The 14786-nt window shown below is 38.1% G+C and overlaps 1 protein-coding gene across 1 annotated transcript; it reads left to right on the top strand.

Moving 5' to 3' along the window:
- Window positions 1-7650, top strand: acmsd (aminocarboxymuconate semialdehyde decarboxylase). The gene is made up of 10 exons (XM_010782571.1): window positions 1-167; window positions 3250-3294; window positions 4808-4904; window positions 4990-5039; window positions 5310-5546; window positions 5704-5797; window positions 6406-6501; window positions 6609-6781; window positions 7154-7252; window positions 7417-7650. Exons 1-10 carry the CDS (start codon window positions 111-113, stop codon window positions 7477-7479), a joined length of 1011 nt encoding a protein of 336 aa, XP_010780873.1. The 5' UTR covers window positions 1-110; the 3' UTR covers window positions 7480-7650.
- Window positions 7651-14786: the final 7136 nt, after the last annotated feature.

A 14786-nucleotide genomic window follows, 5' to 3' on the forward strand; every position in this document is an offset into this window, starting at 1 on the left:
TTCACCTGGCGGTCATTGGTTTCTGTCTGAGGGTGGAAAGCTAATTTGCTGGATTCACAATCAGTTACTGCAGGAAATCTTTGGCAGCAGACCCCCACTTTTCCCAGAAGATGAAGATTGATATTCATAATCATATTTTACCAAAGGAGTGGCCGGATTTGAAGCAGGTAGGCACTGAAAGATCATGTAGTTCACATCTTTGTATCAGTTCCGCAGCGGGCAGAGCTCTAATTCAATGCAATTCAAAAGCAGTAAAGTCAAATGTACAGAGTTGTTTCTCCATTTGGAGTGTCAGCAGGGAGTTTAACAGATCACTCCATAAATCAGTGTTCTCTATGGATGGTTCAACTTTAATCAATAGGTGGCGATTGGCCTTGCTCTTGCCTGTCCTATCTGTTATCTGTGTCTGCTCTTATGTCTTTGTTACTATGGAGGCCTCTGGCTTTGGCTAATGATTTCCCATGTTTAGTGCTGGACAGAAGACATATTCTGCACACTGGTGCATTCACCCCAACCCTTATTTATTTATTTATTTACAGTAGTATGTAAATGTATAATAAAGGATGCCTGTTTGTACATGTTAATGTTTTTCTAAATGTGAATACTTAAAAAAATAAAATAAAATCCTTTCCATAGTCATTCACAGACAAATACTTTTGCGGTAAATCTAAATAGTGACATTGCTTATTTGAGTTGTCAGTATTGACACCAGAGAGGTCTAACAATAATATCAATAGACTGAAATAGTTGTTTAAGATTAGGAAGGGAGATTTCTGCCTTAAAAACTAAAGCATATCCTTTGTATTTAACCAGTATTTTACTTTGGGGTCACCGAGACCATCTGAAACAAAAGTATAGATAATTTTCTTTAAACGAACATTTCCTTAGATCAAGCAGTCAACATACATCTCTTTAAGTCACAAATGATAAAGTTGAAATGCCTCCATTGGACTCCTTTGTTTACTTTGGTAACACAATGACATCACTTTGTAACTCTTGTGCTACTATTGGCCAGCGCTCTAAAACACATTGCACGTGATAGGCTAATGGGCGGGACATCTCTCACAACAGAGCCAGCCAGCTAACCAATCAGAGAAGACTGGGCTCTGGTTTCAGACAGAGGGTGAAAAGAGGTGCTGCAGCACAGGCAGTATGAGAAAAATAAAGAGCTGAAAGCATGAAAACATGTCACAGTAGAGACACTAAATAGAACTATGAACCTGACATTTAGAATAATAGGGCCCCTTTAAAGATCTCCTATCATGCTATTTTTAGGCATATATTATTATAAAAATATATAAAAAACATGTCTGTGTTTTTCTCAAAATACCAAACAAATCATGCATTTTTAGACATCGCTCATATCGCTCTATTTCAGCCCTGTTAGAGAACTGCAGGTTCGGGGTCCTTAGCTTGAAAAAAAAAAAAAAGAAAGAGGAGGGGGAGCTTGAGCCTGCTCAGAATTCTACCGAGATACAGCTAAATGTTGCCGTGATTAAATGCCATATCGTGTTCAAAACCATATCAAGGAGTATTTCTGAAACCGTATGGAGCTCAAATGCTTTTTCTTTTGCGGGTTTACCACAAAGTGAGTTCCTTTTTTTATTCCCTGCTTTTTTAAACATACTCTCTCCAGTAGCCTACAGGTTAGCTCTGAGTATTAGCGATGCTTGCTAATGTAAACACCGACCATATTACGTCCAAAACCCGTCGCGCATTGTTTCTGATAGCGACGTTTCTGATAGTGCCGTGGGTCCACATTTCCGATATTACGTCATATCGGACGCAAATCTGGATCCGCTCTGTTGTACCCCCGTTTTTAGAGATTTGGGTATGGAGGAAAAGAGAGAGGGTTTTTTTTTCGGACACTTAGTGAGTTCCCTGACACAGCGGGTACATATATTCATGTATAAAAGACATAAAAAAGTGCATTTTGCATGATAGGAGACCTTTAAAGCCGGCATGGCTACTCAGGACCCCAAACAGCACATTAGTGTTAACTCACTATCCTCTTCACTGTGAACTGGCATTCAGGAATTCCATTAAAAGTCAACAAAAAACGACTTGAAGACGGATTGAAAGCCATATCTCATTTTGAATAGCCGAGGCTTCTCTCTGGCAGCAACAAAGTCCACACTGCAGATCCGTGCAGATATGAGATTGGGCTTTATGGCTGTTTTGCTCAAGTCGATCATTTGCGGCTTCATCTGTATTCAAGAGACAACAGCCTCAGATGGTACTCACTGTGAGTTATCTGCGCTGTTGAAGAAGATAGTCTGGATGAAGATCGAACTCTCGCAGATGGGATATCTCAATCAATGGAGGCTTTCCAACTGCAGGATCCGCAGGGGATATGTTCAACTAGACTATGTTCAACTTTATATACAGACATTATATCTTCTATCTATCTATCTATCTATCTATCTGAAAAAACAATATGTATAATCTAATGCATGGACTAATGTGGTTTTCAGCCCCAACATTATTAGGGAGACTACTAGTACATTTTGAGATTTTTGTCTCCTTTTAGACTAAAGAAAACACCAACAACGAACATGAAGGTGTTCCATTTATTACGCTTTGTCAATTTGCCTGTATACTTGGGTCTGAGCATTAGATATTTCATTTGCATATTTAGGCATAACACTTCAGACAAGTTTTTTTCCCAAGAAACTATTGGGGCGTTTCTGTCTTGGTGAAGGTAATCACCATGGGGATGTTTCATACGTATATAAGTGACATTTTTGACTCTATTCATGTAGTATTTTGAAAAATGTCTGGAATTTCAGATCAATAAATTAATTATTTGAATAGATATCTTTTAAAGGCAGTTCATGATACTTTGTGCCAGAAATGTCCACTTTAGTAGCCCTTAAATACGCTATACTTTCCAGTTACCTTCCTTTCTAAATGATGGCGGTTTGTACACGAGTTTGTGAATACATAATTCACAGCCTCATTTAGAGCACACATGTAGATCTACCAAACAATATACAAATATTTTTTTAATGGCTGTTGACATATACAAACCCCCTCCCTAAAACAATTGATTAATGTGTAACAATATATAACAAGACATTTTAACCTGGATTTTTTTCCAAGGTTGAGATTTCTGTACATTGGACAAATCTGTGCATACTGCATTTATGCAGATTAGCACATATTCATATATTATATTAATGACATTTTTAAACCTTATTCACTTGTAGTGTCTAATAATGCATAATAATTATTTTCCCTTTGTTTCAGAGGTATGGATATGGTGGATTTGTGCAGCTTCATCATCACTGCAAGGTGAGTCAGTTTGTCTTTTGTTTGCATGTACTGACAGGGTGCAGGAAATATGATGCAATTGTACTGCATACAATGCCGGGGACACAGCAGGTGTCTCCCGGCTGCGCCACAGCCCCCCCACCCTAAGGACCTTTCAGCCCACCTCTCTGAGCAGCTGCACGCGTCAGCACAGTGCCACTGTATCACTTCAAACAGGACCACGACACAGCAAAAACCGAGCAGCCTACAACTTTGACATAGGACTTTGGTTTGGCATCAGCAGGTTGCACATAATGACGGATAGTTGATTGTGTCACGTTGATGCACTCAAACATAAGATGAACATCTGTTTAAATCCTGATGCCAATGTTAAAACAGGACTCCAGGTGACTTTGTAGTTGTGACAGGTGGTGATGCACCCAAGGTGTTTTATCACAGCCAACAATAGGGGAAGAAAACACTGCGCAGATGTTGTTTGTATATCTACAGTTAATTATGTGCATCCCTTTACATAGACATTTTGTCTGTTGTCGATGAAAGATTGCATCTCATATTTCACATGAAACAGCACTGCGTCGCCACCATGTGGTTGGATATAGATGTGTTACGATATCCAAATCTCTCTAAAGAGTTTGAACATTGATATTTAATTAAGTGATATAACCAAGAAGAATACATCTGCAAGGGTGATCAGACTCTAATAAGGACAATCTCTTAATGATAGTCATATAAATACTTATAATATAAGTTATATATATATAATAACTTATAATATAATCCATTATAATAACTTCTGAAGCTGGCACTGGAGCTTTGAAGCACCTCCTTACCAGGTGCACCTCGTCAAGCACATCGTTACATCAATTCAGAACACCTGGCCACTAGAGGGAAAAGGCACAGGGAACATATACATCCAAAACAGTCCTAAGAACTTAAATACATATTTTTACATTTGTCCCTAATTGTCCTCTGTAAAAAAATGGATATGACCCGTGGTGAAAAGTAACCACAGTATTTACTCCAGTACTGTATTTAAGTACAATTTTGAGGATCCTTTGGCTTGAATATTTGCATTTTAAGCTACCTTAAACTTCTACACTACTACAATTTGTAAGCATATTTTGTACATTTTAGTTTATTTGAGATTCGCTATATTGAAGAGTTTATAATATTTAATACAAAATATAGATAAACTGAAGAATTGGGATGTACTATATTGGATAAGATAACCTACACTTTTTCTTCTGTGAAAATCACCTGGAAATATGAATTATAATTAAGCTCCACCTTTAATAAATACATTAATAAAGGGAACACAATAATGGGTTTGTAGTTAAAGCAATGTATTATTCCCAAAATGGCCATGCTGCACAATGAGTTTTAGTTTTAGTACTAGAATATTAATGCAAACACTTTAGCATTTTTACTCGAGTAAAAGTTACATACTGTAAGTAAAAATATGGATATTCTATGAATATACTGCAGTATTATTTCTTCATCCATGGATATGACTGCTGGTTATGTCGTGTTTCAGGGTGAAGCGGACATGATGAAGGATGGGAAGCTGTTCAGGGTGATTCAAGAGAACTGCTGGGATGCAGACGCACGCATAAGGGAAATGGATGAACATGGTATATATATTTTTAAGAGGTGAAATACTTGACGACAATTTATATTTATGATGCCTAGATTTACTTCTGTTTCTGACCCCTTCAGGTGTCTCAGTCCAAGCCCTTTCTACTGTCCCTGTGATGTTCAGCTACTGGGTAAGTGCACAAAAACAATGCAGCAACTGTATTTTATGTCTGTTTATTTTGGTAAAGAACTAAATCATAGTCCTGTTTGCTGTTCCCCAAATAACTGTGAGCTGTAGTTATGCAATGCTGTTCAAACAAGGAGCAAATCAAATTCTAGGCTTTTATACGATTGCGCAAAGCTTCTTAACTCTTTTTCAGTCACAGAAGCATACATTTGAACAATGCACCTCCAGCTTTCAAATATTTTATTTAGCTTAAAGTCTTATTTTCGGATTACAGGCCAAACCTCATGACACACTGGATCTCTGCGTCCTTCTAAATGACGACTTGGCCCAGACAGTACGCAGCCACCCCACCAGGTTCGTGGGCCTGGGCACTCTGCCAATGCAAGCCCCTGACTTGGCGGTTCTGGAGATGAGGCGTTGCGTGAAGGAGCTGGGCTTCCCTGGGGTCCAGATTGGCTCACATATCAACAACTGGGATCTCAACGCCACTGAACTCCATCCTTTCTATGCTGTGAGACATTGAACATGGCAGACCATGCTTGTATAATTACATTGTTAGTTCACCTATGTTTACACTGTGTTGACTAATTTCAAACTGTGCATGGAAATCCTTTGTATTTGAGGATCAAAAATTGAAATATTGATCTTGTGGTTTGTCTTCTGTGCAGGAAGCTGAGGAGCTGGGCTGCTCCTTATTTGTCCACCCATGGGACATGCAGACAGATGGGAGGATGGCTAAGTATTGGCTGCCCTGGCTGGTGGGTGAGGGAGAACGAGTAGGAACAGGAGCTATTGAATATCTCCTGGTCTAGCCAATACAAGATAAAAAAACACAGTTTTCCAAAGAGCAAACTTTTAGCAGCATTTTTTTTTGTAAGCACCATTCAAACATTAAAAACGGCATTATGAGTGCCAACATCAAGCATTTTGAATAACAAAGGAAGTGTAATTCATGTGTAAAATACTGGATTTAGCTCAACACTCAATAAACCTCAATAAAATATGTTATTTAAACGGCTAATAAATCTAATCCAATTCAATTTTTCCTCCTGAAATACGATCCTGGGATCTTGGCCAGGGTCATACCAAAACGGATAAGCCACAAGACTCGAAGAAAATAATTGCCAATAAAACGTTTTTAACACATGCTAAAATACAATGATTTGGTTTGGACTGGAGATTATCGAATACTCAGCAATGGCCAATAAACGTAACATTTATTAATGCACTGACATTGTAGCCAACTGAGACCAATAATGCTCTTCTTTTTGCTTTTCCTTCTCCCACTAAGTGTATTATCCTACCTATCAAATTATTGTTTAATAAGACCTCTAAGTAAAGAACATTTTATTTTATTTTCCACCCCAAAGGCATGCCGTCAGAGACAACCATGGCTATTTGTTCAATGATATTCGGAGGCGTCTTTGAGACATTTCCAAAACTGAAGGTCTGCTTTGCACATGGAGGTAGAGGCCAAATGTTGCTGAAAAAAGTACATGTAGTGTCAACTTAAACACATTCCTCAAGCTCAGATGTTGTTTGACTTCTATCGCTTATGTTCATTTGCTTACAGGTGGCTCTTTCCCATTCACCATTGGTAGAATTGAACATGGCCACAAAGTCCGCCCGGATCTTTGTGCCGTTGACAACGACATCAGTCCAAGAAAGTACCTTGGTTCTTTCTACACCGACTCCCTAGTTCACGATCCAATCGCCCTGAAGCTCCTCATTGACGTTATCGGAAAAGTGAGCTTGTACTCATTAAATGCACACAAACCCTGTCTTAATGGTCGTGATACAGGGCTCATGCATTGAGAAAACACTGAAGGAGTATTGCTGGTTTTAAGTGTGTAGTGTGCGTGGGAAGTTCTAAGTATTATTTATGTGAAACAACATTAACCTTGGTTACACAAACAGTATACACAGGCTCATTAAAGTAGTTGTTGTAGCTCTATTGATGTGTTGAAGCACTCTGATGCCTTAGAATGGTTCTACTGTAGCTATAACATAATTATTTCTACCTTTCATCTGATAGATAGATACTCTGGATGTTTATATCTGCTTATGTACAACTCTTAAGTAGTTTTACAAGTTAACATGCATGTATTACTCGTTCAGGATAAAGTGATGCTTGGAACAGATTATCCATTCCCACTGGGCGAGCTGCAGCCTGGAACACTGATTGAGTCAATGGACGAATTCGATGACAAACTAAAGGTGAGAATATGCTGTCATGAATTCATCTTATATTACATTGACAGGTAGAAAAGTCTAATCAGCAGCAGTGCAAAGTAAAACAAAATAATTCATTAAAAACATATTATAAGAACTGCGTGTCTAATCTAGTAATTAACATGGCTTGTACTATTTTTGCTTTACAGGATAAATTGCTTGCAGGAAATGCATTGGAATTTTTGGGCCTGAAAAGAGAGAAGTTTGTGTGACATGAAAATCATATAGTGCTACATTGTGTGAAATAGTGCAAAGTCTTTATTCAAACATTCATATTTGCATGAATAAGATAATGATTTGGATTAGCTTGTATATTAGTTATAGGCTATCAACAATTGTGTTGTCGTTTCATATAATAAAATAATTTCAGTGTGTGAATTGCATTACATGTTTGCCTTTATTATATTTATCACTTTATTCTTACATGACATCTTATGCTTAACCCATTTAACAATGTTCCATAGAGAATAATTCCTGCCCCTTAGACCAAAGTACTTACCACACATTTAAGGGAACCTTTGCAGTCAATCCATTATAACTTTGTTTTTAATTTTTAATTGTTTGATAGAGTGATTACAGAACAAGTGAAGATAGGTCTATCACGAAAGACAGACATGCAGGACTACTACTCCTGGAAATTACCCAACAGTGTTCAGTTGTTAATGTGATATACCAACACTCAAATTGCTAAAAGAAGCTAACTAATATTAAAGGTGGGGTAGGTAAGATTGAGAAACCGGCTCGAGATACACATTTTGTTATGCTCTAAACATCCCGATAGCAATGAATATCTGCTTCGACAAAAAATCCATGCAAAAATGTCATCTGTGGAAGCCGTAGTACTGTAAAAAGCACGACCAATCATTTTAGCCGGCCCGGCTAAAATAACTGGATGGCCTACCTGTCCAACCCTATGTCCTAAAAATTACGTTCCCACAGAACTAAACTGCATTCTCAATTACGTTTAGCTAGAAACTTATTTTCTCCCACGTTACATTTGTCATGGAACGTACTTAAATACGTTTATCTTTCTACATAATCTTTAGGCATTTATATGTTCTGGATTTATAATACATGAAATAAGCTCATTTAAAATCATCTCTTTAAGCACACATTTGAAATCGAGAAATGCGCGGAATCAAGCGATTCATGGTTACAATTAAAATGTAGGACAAGCGTTACTCTCCATCGAGCGAGGCAGAACAAAAATAGTTTAACATCGCCAAAAGCTGCTGTGTCAATTTATGCAACCTCAAACACCATTAAATAAATCCAGAGTTACGTGTTATCTGTACCTTCCTCTAAGAAGAAAGGACAGCTAACAGAAAGATCCTCTGTGCCTCTTCAGGCTTGATCGCGTTCAAATGAAGCATTGGTTTCCCCAAAAGTGAGGCGGGCTGTAAGTGGACGTAGATTAGTACTCTCATCTAATTTCAAAACTCATCTCTATTTACCTTCTAAACGTAAGAGTTACATGCCAGTGTTTTATCCTTTTTATTGATTTGTTTTTATGGTAACCACTTTATATCAGCGTACACAAATTAACCATCTCTCCAACTAGTTGGTTAATTAACATGCATATTAGCGCCACGTGTATTGGCTCTTTATGGCACGGATTCCTCCTCCCTGAGTTCAAAGATCAAACTAAGGCGATCACGCAGGGTTGGCAGCATGACCTTTACCCCCGCTCCTCAACCGACGCCCACCAAAAATCACCACGCGTCGCGCACCATCTCCCGTCTTCTACCGCTCGCTCACTCAACCATCTCCCTGGCAGCAACATGTCCTTTAACAAACAACAACAAACTCCTTACTGATACTACTGCGGGTCCAGGGCTCGGGCGATCCTTTTAGCAGTGATCCATGTCAGCCTAGCTTGTCCAAAATCTTAACTGATCGTGTACTCTAAAGACTTAAACTAGCTTTATTAAATGCAGGTCTTTGGCAGGAAAAACATTTAAATCAACGATTTTACACTGAGCCCCACACATCTCTATTTTCAATGTTTTTAAACGGAAAAACTTGGATCTGGATACAAAATAACCGTCGCAGCTGTTCTTATCGAATCAACCCCTCCCAACTTTAGTTTATGGTCAGCGAAAGAATGCATAAGAAAGGGGTGAGTTTGCTATTTCTGTTCAATGATTCCCTTCATGCAGCGAACGACATCTTATGGGAACTTTGCTTCTTTTGAATATATGTGGCCCTATTCACAGCTGAAATGCTCCTCTCTAGCTCTGTTCCTAAATATCTATAGACCANGAGGAGCAGCTACATTTCAACAAATATATCCACGAAGATTAATATATGAAGACTTGTGACTCTGACTTGACTTGGACTCTTCTTAGCTGACTCGGACTTGGACTCGGACTCGAACACAGGTAATGATGACTCGGACTCGACTCGGACACTCCTTGGGTGACTCGGACTTGGACTCGGACTCGAACACAGGTAATGATGACTCGGACTCGACTCGGACACTCCTTGGATGACTCGGACTTGGACTCGACTATGACTCTCCCTAGGTGACTCGGACTTGGACTCGTACTTGAAGAGTAGTGACTCGAGAGTGACTTGGACTCGTGAATTGGTGACTTGACTACAACACTGGTAAGAACGTATAGCCTTATCAGCCAGGTGCTAAAACCCGAATGTAACTATTTAGTATATGTTAATTTATTCGTCATCTATCTGTCATTAAACGTGTGTTTACACTGCTGTGTTGTCCATTGACTTCCGGTAAAAGTTCCTTCAAAATAAGAGTCCCGATCTTAATACTATCAAAATAAAAGTGCAAAACAAAAAAAATTCTATAAGAAAATATTGGCATACAAATATAATCACTTCTCTAAAAGGTAACTCATTTTAAATCTAGTTAGAAATATTAAAGGTCATTTACAATAATATCAATAATATAATATTAATATTAGTAATAAGCTTTATATTTGTATAGCACCTTTTATATAAGAATTGTAGCCAAACTCGCTTCACAGCAGTTCAATAGACAAATTAGTATAAAATGACAGGATAAAAGCAATGTAGAGGAGCTACAGCTACATTTCAACACATATATCCACTAAGATGAATACATGAAGACTTGTGACTCGGACTTGACTTGGACTCTTCTTGGGTGATTCGGACTTGGACTCGTCTTGGACACTCCTTGGGTGGCTCAGACTTGGACTCTGACTCGAACACAGGTTATGATGACTCGGACTCGACTCGGACACTCCTTGGGTGACTTGGACTTGGACTTGGACTCCGACTCGAAAAGTGAGGACTTGAGAGTGACTTGGACTCGTGAATTGGTGACTTGACTACAACACTGGCTAAAGCCAGTAGTCTCAGATTTGAGCTGTATTATGTCTTTTATGTCTGTGATTGTTGCAAACAGAATGTCAAGGTTTCCTGCTCAGCTGGCTCAAAAGGTTCAGATACAGTAAGATGACCACAGAATAGCGAGGGATCATGGCCATCTGTCAAATGTTCTACCTCACATGCTTGGCAACAATCTTATTAGTAGCCTATCAGAAGAGATATTTCACTCCTAATGACATATCCCCGAATCTTAAGGCGCCCTATAATGCCTGTTGGGGTTTTCCCTTTCCTGTAGTGTGTTATATATGTTTCCGTGCATGTAAATGGTCTGCAATGACTAAAATCCCAAATTCCCTCCCTGCCTCCATTGGACTCCTTTGTTTACTTTTGGAACATAGTGACATCACTATGTAACACTCAAAATACATTAATGAACCTGAAAGTTATCATAATTTGTCTTCTTTAATCTCTCTCTTTCTCTCACTTGTTCACTAATCTGCAAAGCTTTTGCAATCGTTCTCTTCAATCAGTCTTTTAATTTCTTCTGCACCAATTACTTTAATTGTAAGAGAAACAATAAAGATGCATTTCAGTAACCTGATGCGCCCGATCGTTTGTTTACACATAAACATCTCTAAACGCATAATTGGAAACAGTTTCTAAAAGGGAAAGCACTTTGAAAAAATACTCGGCAGGTGATTAGATTAACCATCTGCAAAACCAAACTCTTGCCAAAGCCAGCTGGGATAAACACGAAAAACATATTTTCAATCTGGGAAGGCCTTCAGTATGTTTTTTTGCTGTTCTTTCAATTAAGTTCCCATGAGCTCCTCATTAGGCCGAGCGACAACACAGACACATTACTCAAACTCGAAGACTTAAAAATCCAGCTTCAGTGCAAAGAAATTATTTTCACTTCTGTCCTTTTCAAGCTCCTTCTCTTTTAGTTTTTCTATTAGTCACTCTTACATCATATAATCAACTACTCAGGGTTCCAAAGCAAATTAATGTATTGGATCACCATGCAACCACCTCCATGCTTCTCTAACCCTCAAATAATTCATTCAATATGCAGAGTTTCGTCAATAGAGATTTTCTACAGGTGCTTTAGAGACACAGAAGGTTATCGAGCATGAACTCAATCAGCAAAATGAATCATATTGAGTGGACCGGAAAAACATGCAGAACAGTAAAGAGGAAAAACAGAACTCAAATTCTGCTTACATACTTGCTACAGTATACATCATTATGATCTCTTCTTCAATGCAAAGTTCCACAAAAGACAATAAATACATGAGATTAGAACTTAAAGGTCTCCTATTATACTGTTTTTCATCAACCTATTATAGGTCTCAGATATATACAAAACATGTCTCTGAAGTGTTTGGCTCCAAATACCAAACAGATCAGGCATTGCAGCATCCCATAATCCCCTCTGTTTCAGCCCCGTTTCAAAAGTGCTGATTCTCTGTCTTTTACTTTAGATGAAAATAAGGAGCGTCCAACGGCCCTCTGAGAGATATTTGGTTAAAAAGGTGGAGATTCAGGTGATAAAGTGGGCGGGTGTTACCTTGGTTGGTTATTGGCTAATGGTTACACAAGCCAAAAAATCGTTATGACATCATTTTCAGACAGGTTTTTATATACAGTAAATGAATCAGCACAAAAACTGAGCGAATCTTTTTTCCTGAAACTTTCAGAATCTCTATACACAGAGGGGACACATGTTGATGTAGAAAAGACATGAAAAAGTGGATTTTACATAATAGGTCCCTTTTAAGATCCATGTACTGGTTAATTTGAGAATCGTTAACATTACCTTATAGTAGGTGCGAAGTTATATGTAAGCTTACAGAGTGCAAAACTTTGACAAAAGTCAACATCCTGAATCTCAATTATGTTTCTGCTTAAGCAACAAAAGCACTTTGGCTCAGTTAAGCGAAATAAGGCATTTCAGTTCAATTTAAGATAAGATAACATATACTTTATTGATCCCAAATTAGGAAAATGTTGTATTATGTTTAAAATGATTATGAAGTGATCAATACTTAACCAAAAAGGCTATGTTTCCTGTATCAAGTGCTGTTAGGGTCTTACAGTTCCATCTTGTAACTGCTATCATTTTATTATAAGAAAACAACTTGACATAAGAAATTAAATACAGAGTGGAATTTGACACAAAATACAATAAATATAAGAATCAACACAACCCCAACGAAGTAGAAAAAACAATTCCAACCCGACTTCCACCAACTTTTTCCAGAAGAAGCAACCATTCACAGTCTTCTTCTGTGGATTATCATTTGTTCAGTTGTCCAGAGGTAAAAAAAATGCCATAAATCATAGGAGCTACTGTCATCAAATGTAAACAGGGAACATTAGGCAGCCCTAAGAAACCATTCCACAATAAGTAACTTCATTTATGACACAATCCTCGATTATGGGTGTCTATAAGCAATACAATAAATATTGGTTGATATTGTATACTTACCATTAATTAAGGGGTACATCAAAGTCAATTAGGAACAAGGGGAAATGTTTTTACAAGTCTTATTTGTAGCAATTAATCCTTAGTTAATATATGTCTATAAACATTCTTCCAATTATCCCGGAATGACAAATGGGTCCTGCCGGAAAAACTAAAGCAAGCAGCAGGGAAGTCATATTTTTGAAATTTGACAGAAAAAGGAATTAAATAAGACATTATTCACTGGCTGAACAGTTAAGTGAAAGAAAATAGTTATTTTTCGAAAAACAGTGCTCTGACTCACAATCATAATTACTCATGATGTGAAACACTCAACTCTGGATGCAATTAAAATACAATAAAACAGAGGGGAGCATCATGGTTCGACTGATGTTATTGTAGAACTTTCGTTGCTTTGACTAAACCAAATTAAGGATTCATGTTGAGAGGAGCATTTTCAAATGTGTGTGGATATTAATTGTTTTTCCTTGCTGGAAAATGTGATTAAGGAGTGGTAGAGAACACCAAAGTCTCCTAAATGGATTCAGACACCTGCTCTGGGGAGCTGTTTCTACTGTAAGTGATGTACAAGCTGCAAGAATGTGTTCACTTATTCACAAGTCAATCATACAGAAAGAGTAATGACGGCAAATAATAATAATTTATTTTCAACTGAACGATGGTTAATGTGATTTTTCATTCAAAAATGGCAGAAAATGCTGTTTTCAGCCTCTCAAACATGACTATTTCCTGCGTTACTCTGTCGTATGTATAACAATATTTTTGGATTTTGGGCTGACAAAACAAGACATTTAAAGACTTCACCTTGGCATTGGATATTTTTCCTTATTTTCTGACATTTTTAATACCAAAACATAAATCTAGAAAATAATCAGTTCAATATTCGATAGTGAAATTAATCGTTTCAGCCATAGTGTTACTCACCATTCCCATTCCAAAGCCAAACCGCAGTTCATCTATTACATTTTACAGAGTACCGCAGGAAATAGCCATGTTTGAGAGGCTGAAACAGCATTTTCGGTCATTTCTGAATGGAAAATCACTTCAACGATCATGCAGTGTTGGCGACGAAAGGATATAAATAATGTTCTGTGTATGTTTTTCTCACAGCTGCTGTTTTGCCTTTTGTTTCCTGTTCTGCTTGTTTATTCCACTCCTTAGTTTTGGGAACGACTGGCAGTCCCCTGGAAACGTCACACAGGAGGGTAACGTCCGTGTCGCCGAACACCACGTCCTCCAAGCGCAGCCCTCCACCTTCAGAGCCTGGACGCCGGGGTCTGTGACCTGGTCCGCCGCCATGCGAGTATAGTCCAGGCCCAACTGGAAGGCTCCGAAGACGACTCTGGAGAGGCAATCTGCCACCAGGTTCGACTTTCCAGCCACGTGCTTAATGTCTGTGGTGAACTCCGAGATGTAGGAAAGCTGCCGCTGCTGACATATTAAACCTGGAACTAACAAAGCTTAAATTATTGCCTATAAAACAACATTAAACATTAAATAATCAGTTGCACTCATTTCTTATGGCTCTATCTGCAGCTTTTCCGGAGTCATTTCTTATGATTACATTTTTCCACAGGCCAACAACAGCTTCAAAAAAACTATTTCCCTCAAAGAAAAAACCAAACATGTCCTGTTGTCGTGAGAGAAAAAGTGCAGAAGGAAACATCCATTAATAATAAATAATCTAAATGTTTTGTAGTTTAAAAAACTGAA

The sequence above is a fragment of the Notothenia coriiceps genome, unplaced genomic scaffold (assembly GCF_000735185.1).
Source record: "Notothenia coriiceps isolate Sejong01 unplaced genomic scaffold, NC01 NC01_scaffold00024667, whole genome shotgun sequence".
In the NCBI taxonomy this organism is placed as follows: Eukaryota; Metazoa; Chordata; class Actinopteri; order Perciformes; family Nototheniidae; genus Notothenia; species Notothenia coriiceps.

What these genes read in the sequence shown, in the direction of transcription:
- acmsd (XM_010782571.1), top strand. Translation starts at nt 111, where the DNA reads ATGAAGATTGATATTCATAATCATATTTTACCAAAGGAGTGGCCGGAT. An exon ending in CTGTGATGTTCAGCTACTGG is followed by an intron (nt 5,040 to 5,309) that starts GTAAGTGCACAA and finishes TTCGGATTACAG; the next exon opens with GCCAAACCTCATGACACACT. An exon ending in AACTCCATCCTTTCTATGCT is followed by an intron (nt 5,547 to 5,703) that starts GTGAGACATTGA and finishes TCTTCTGTGCAG; the next exon opens with GAAGCTGAGGAGCTGGGCTG.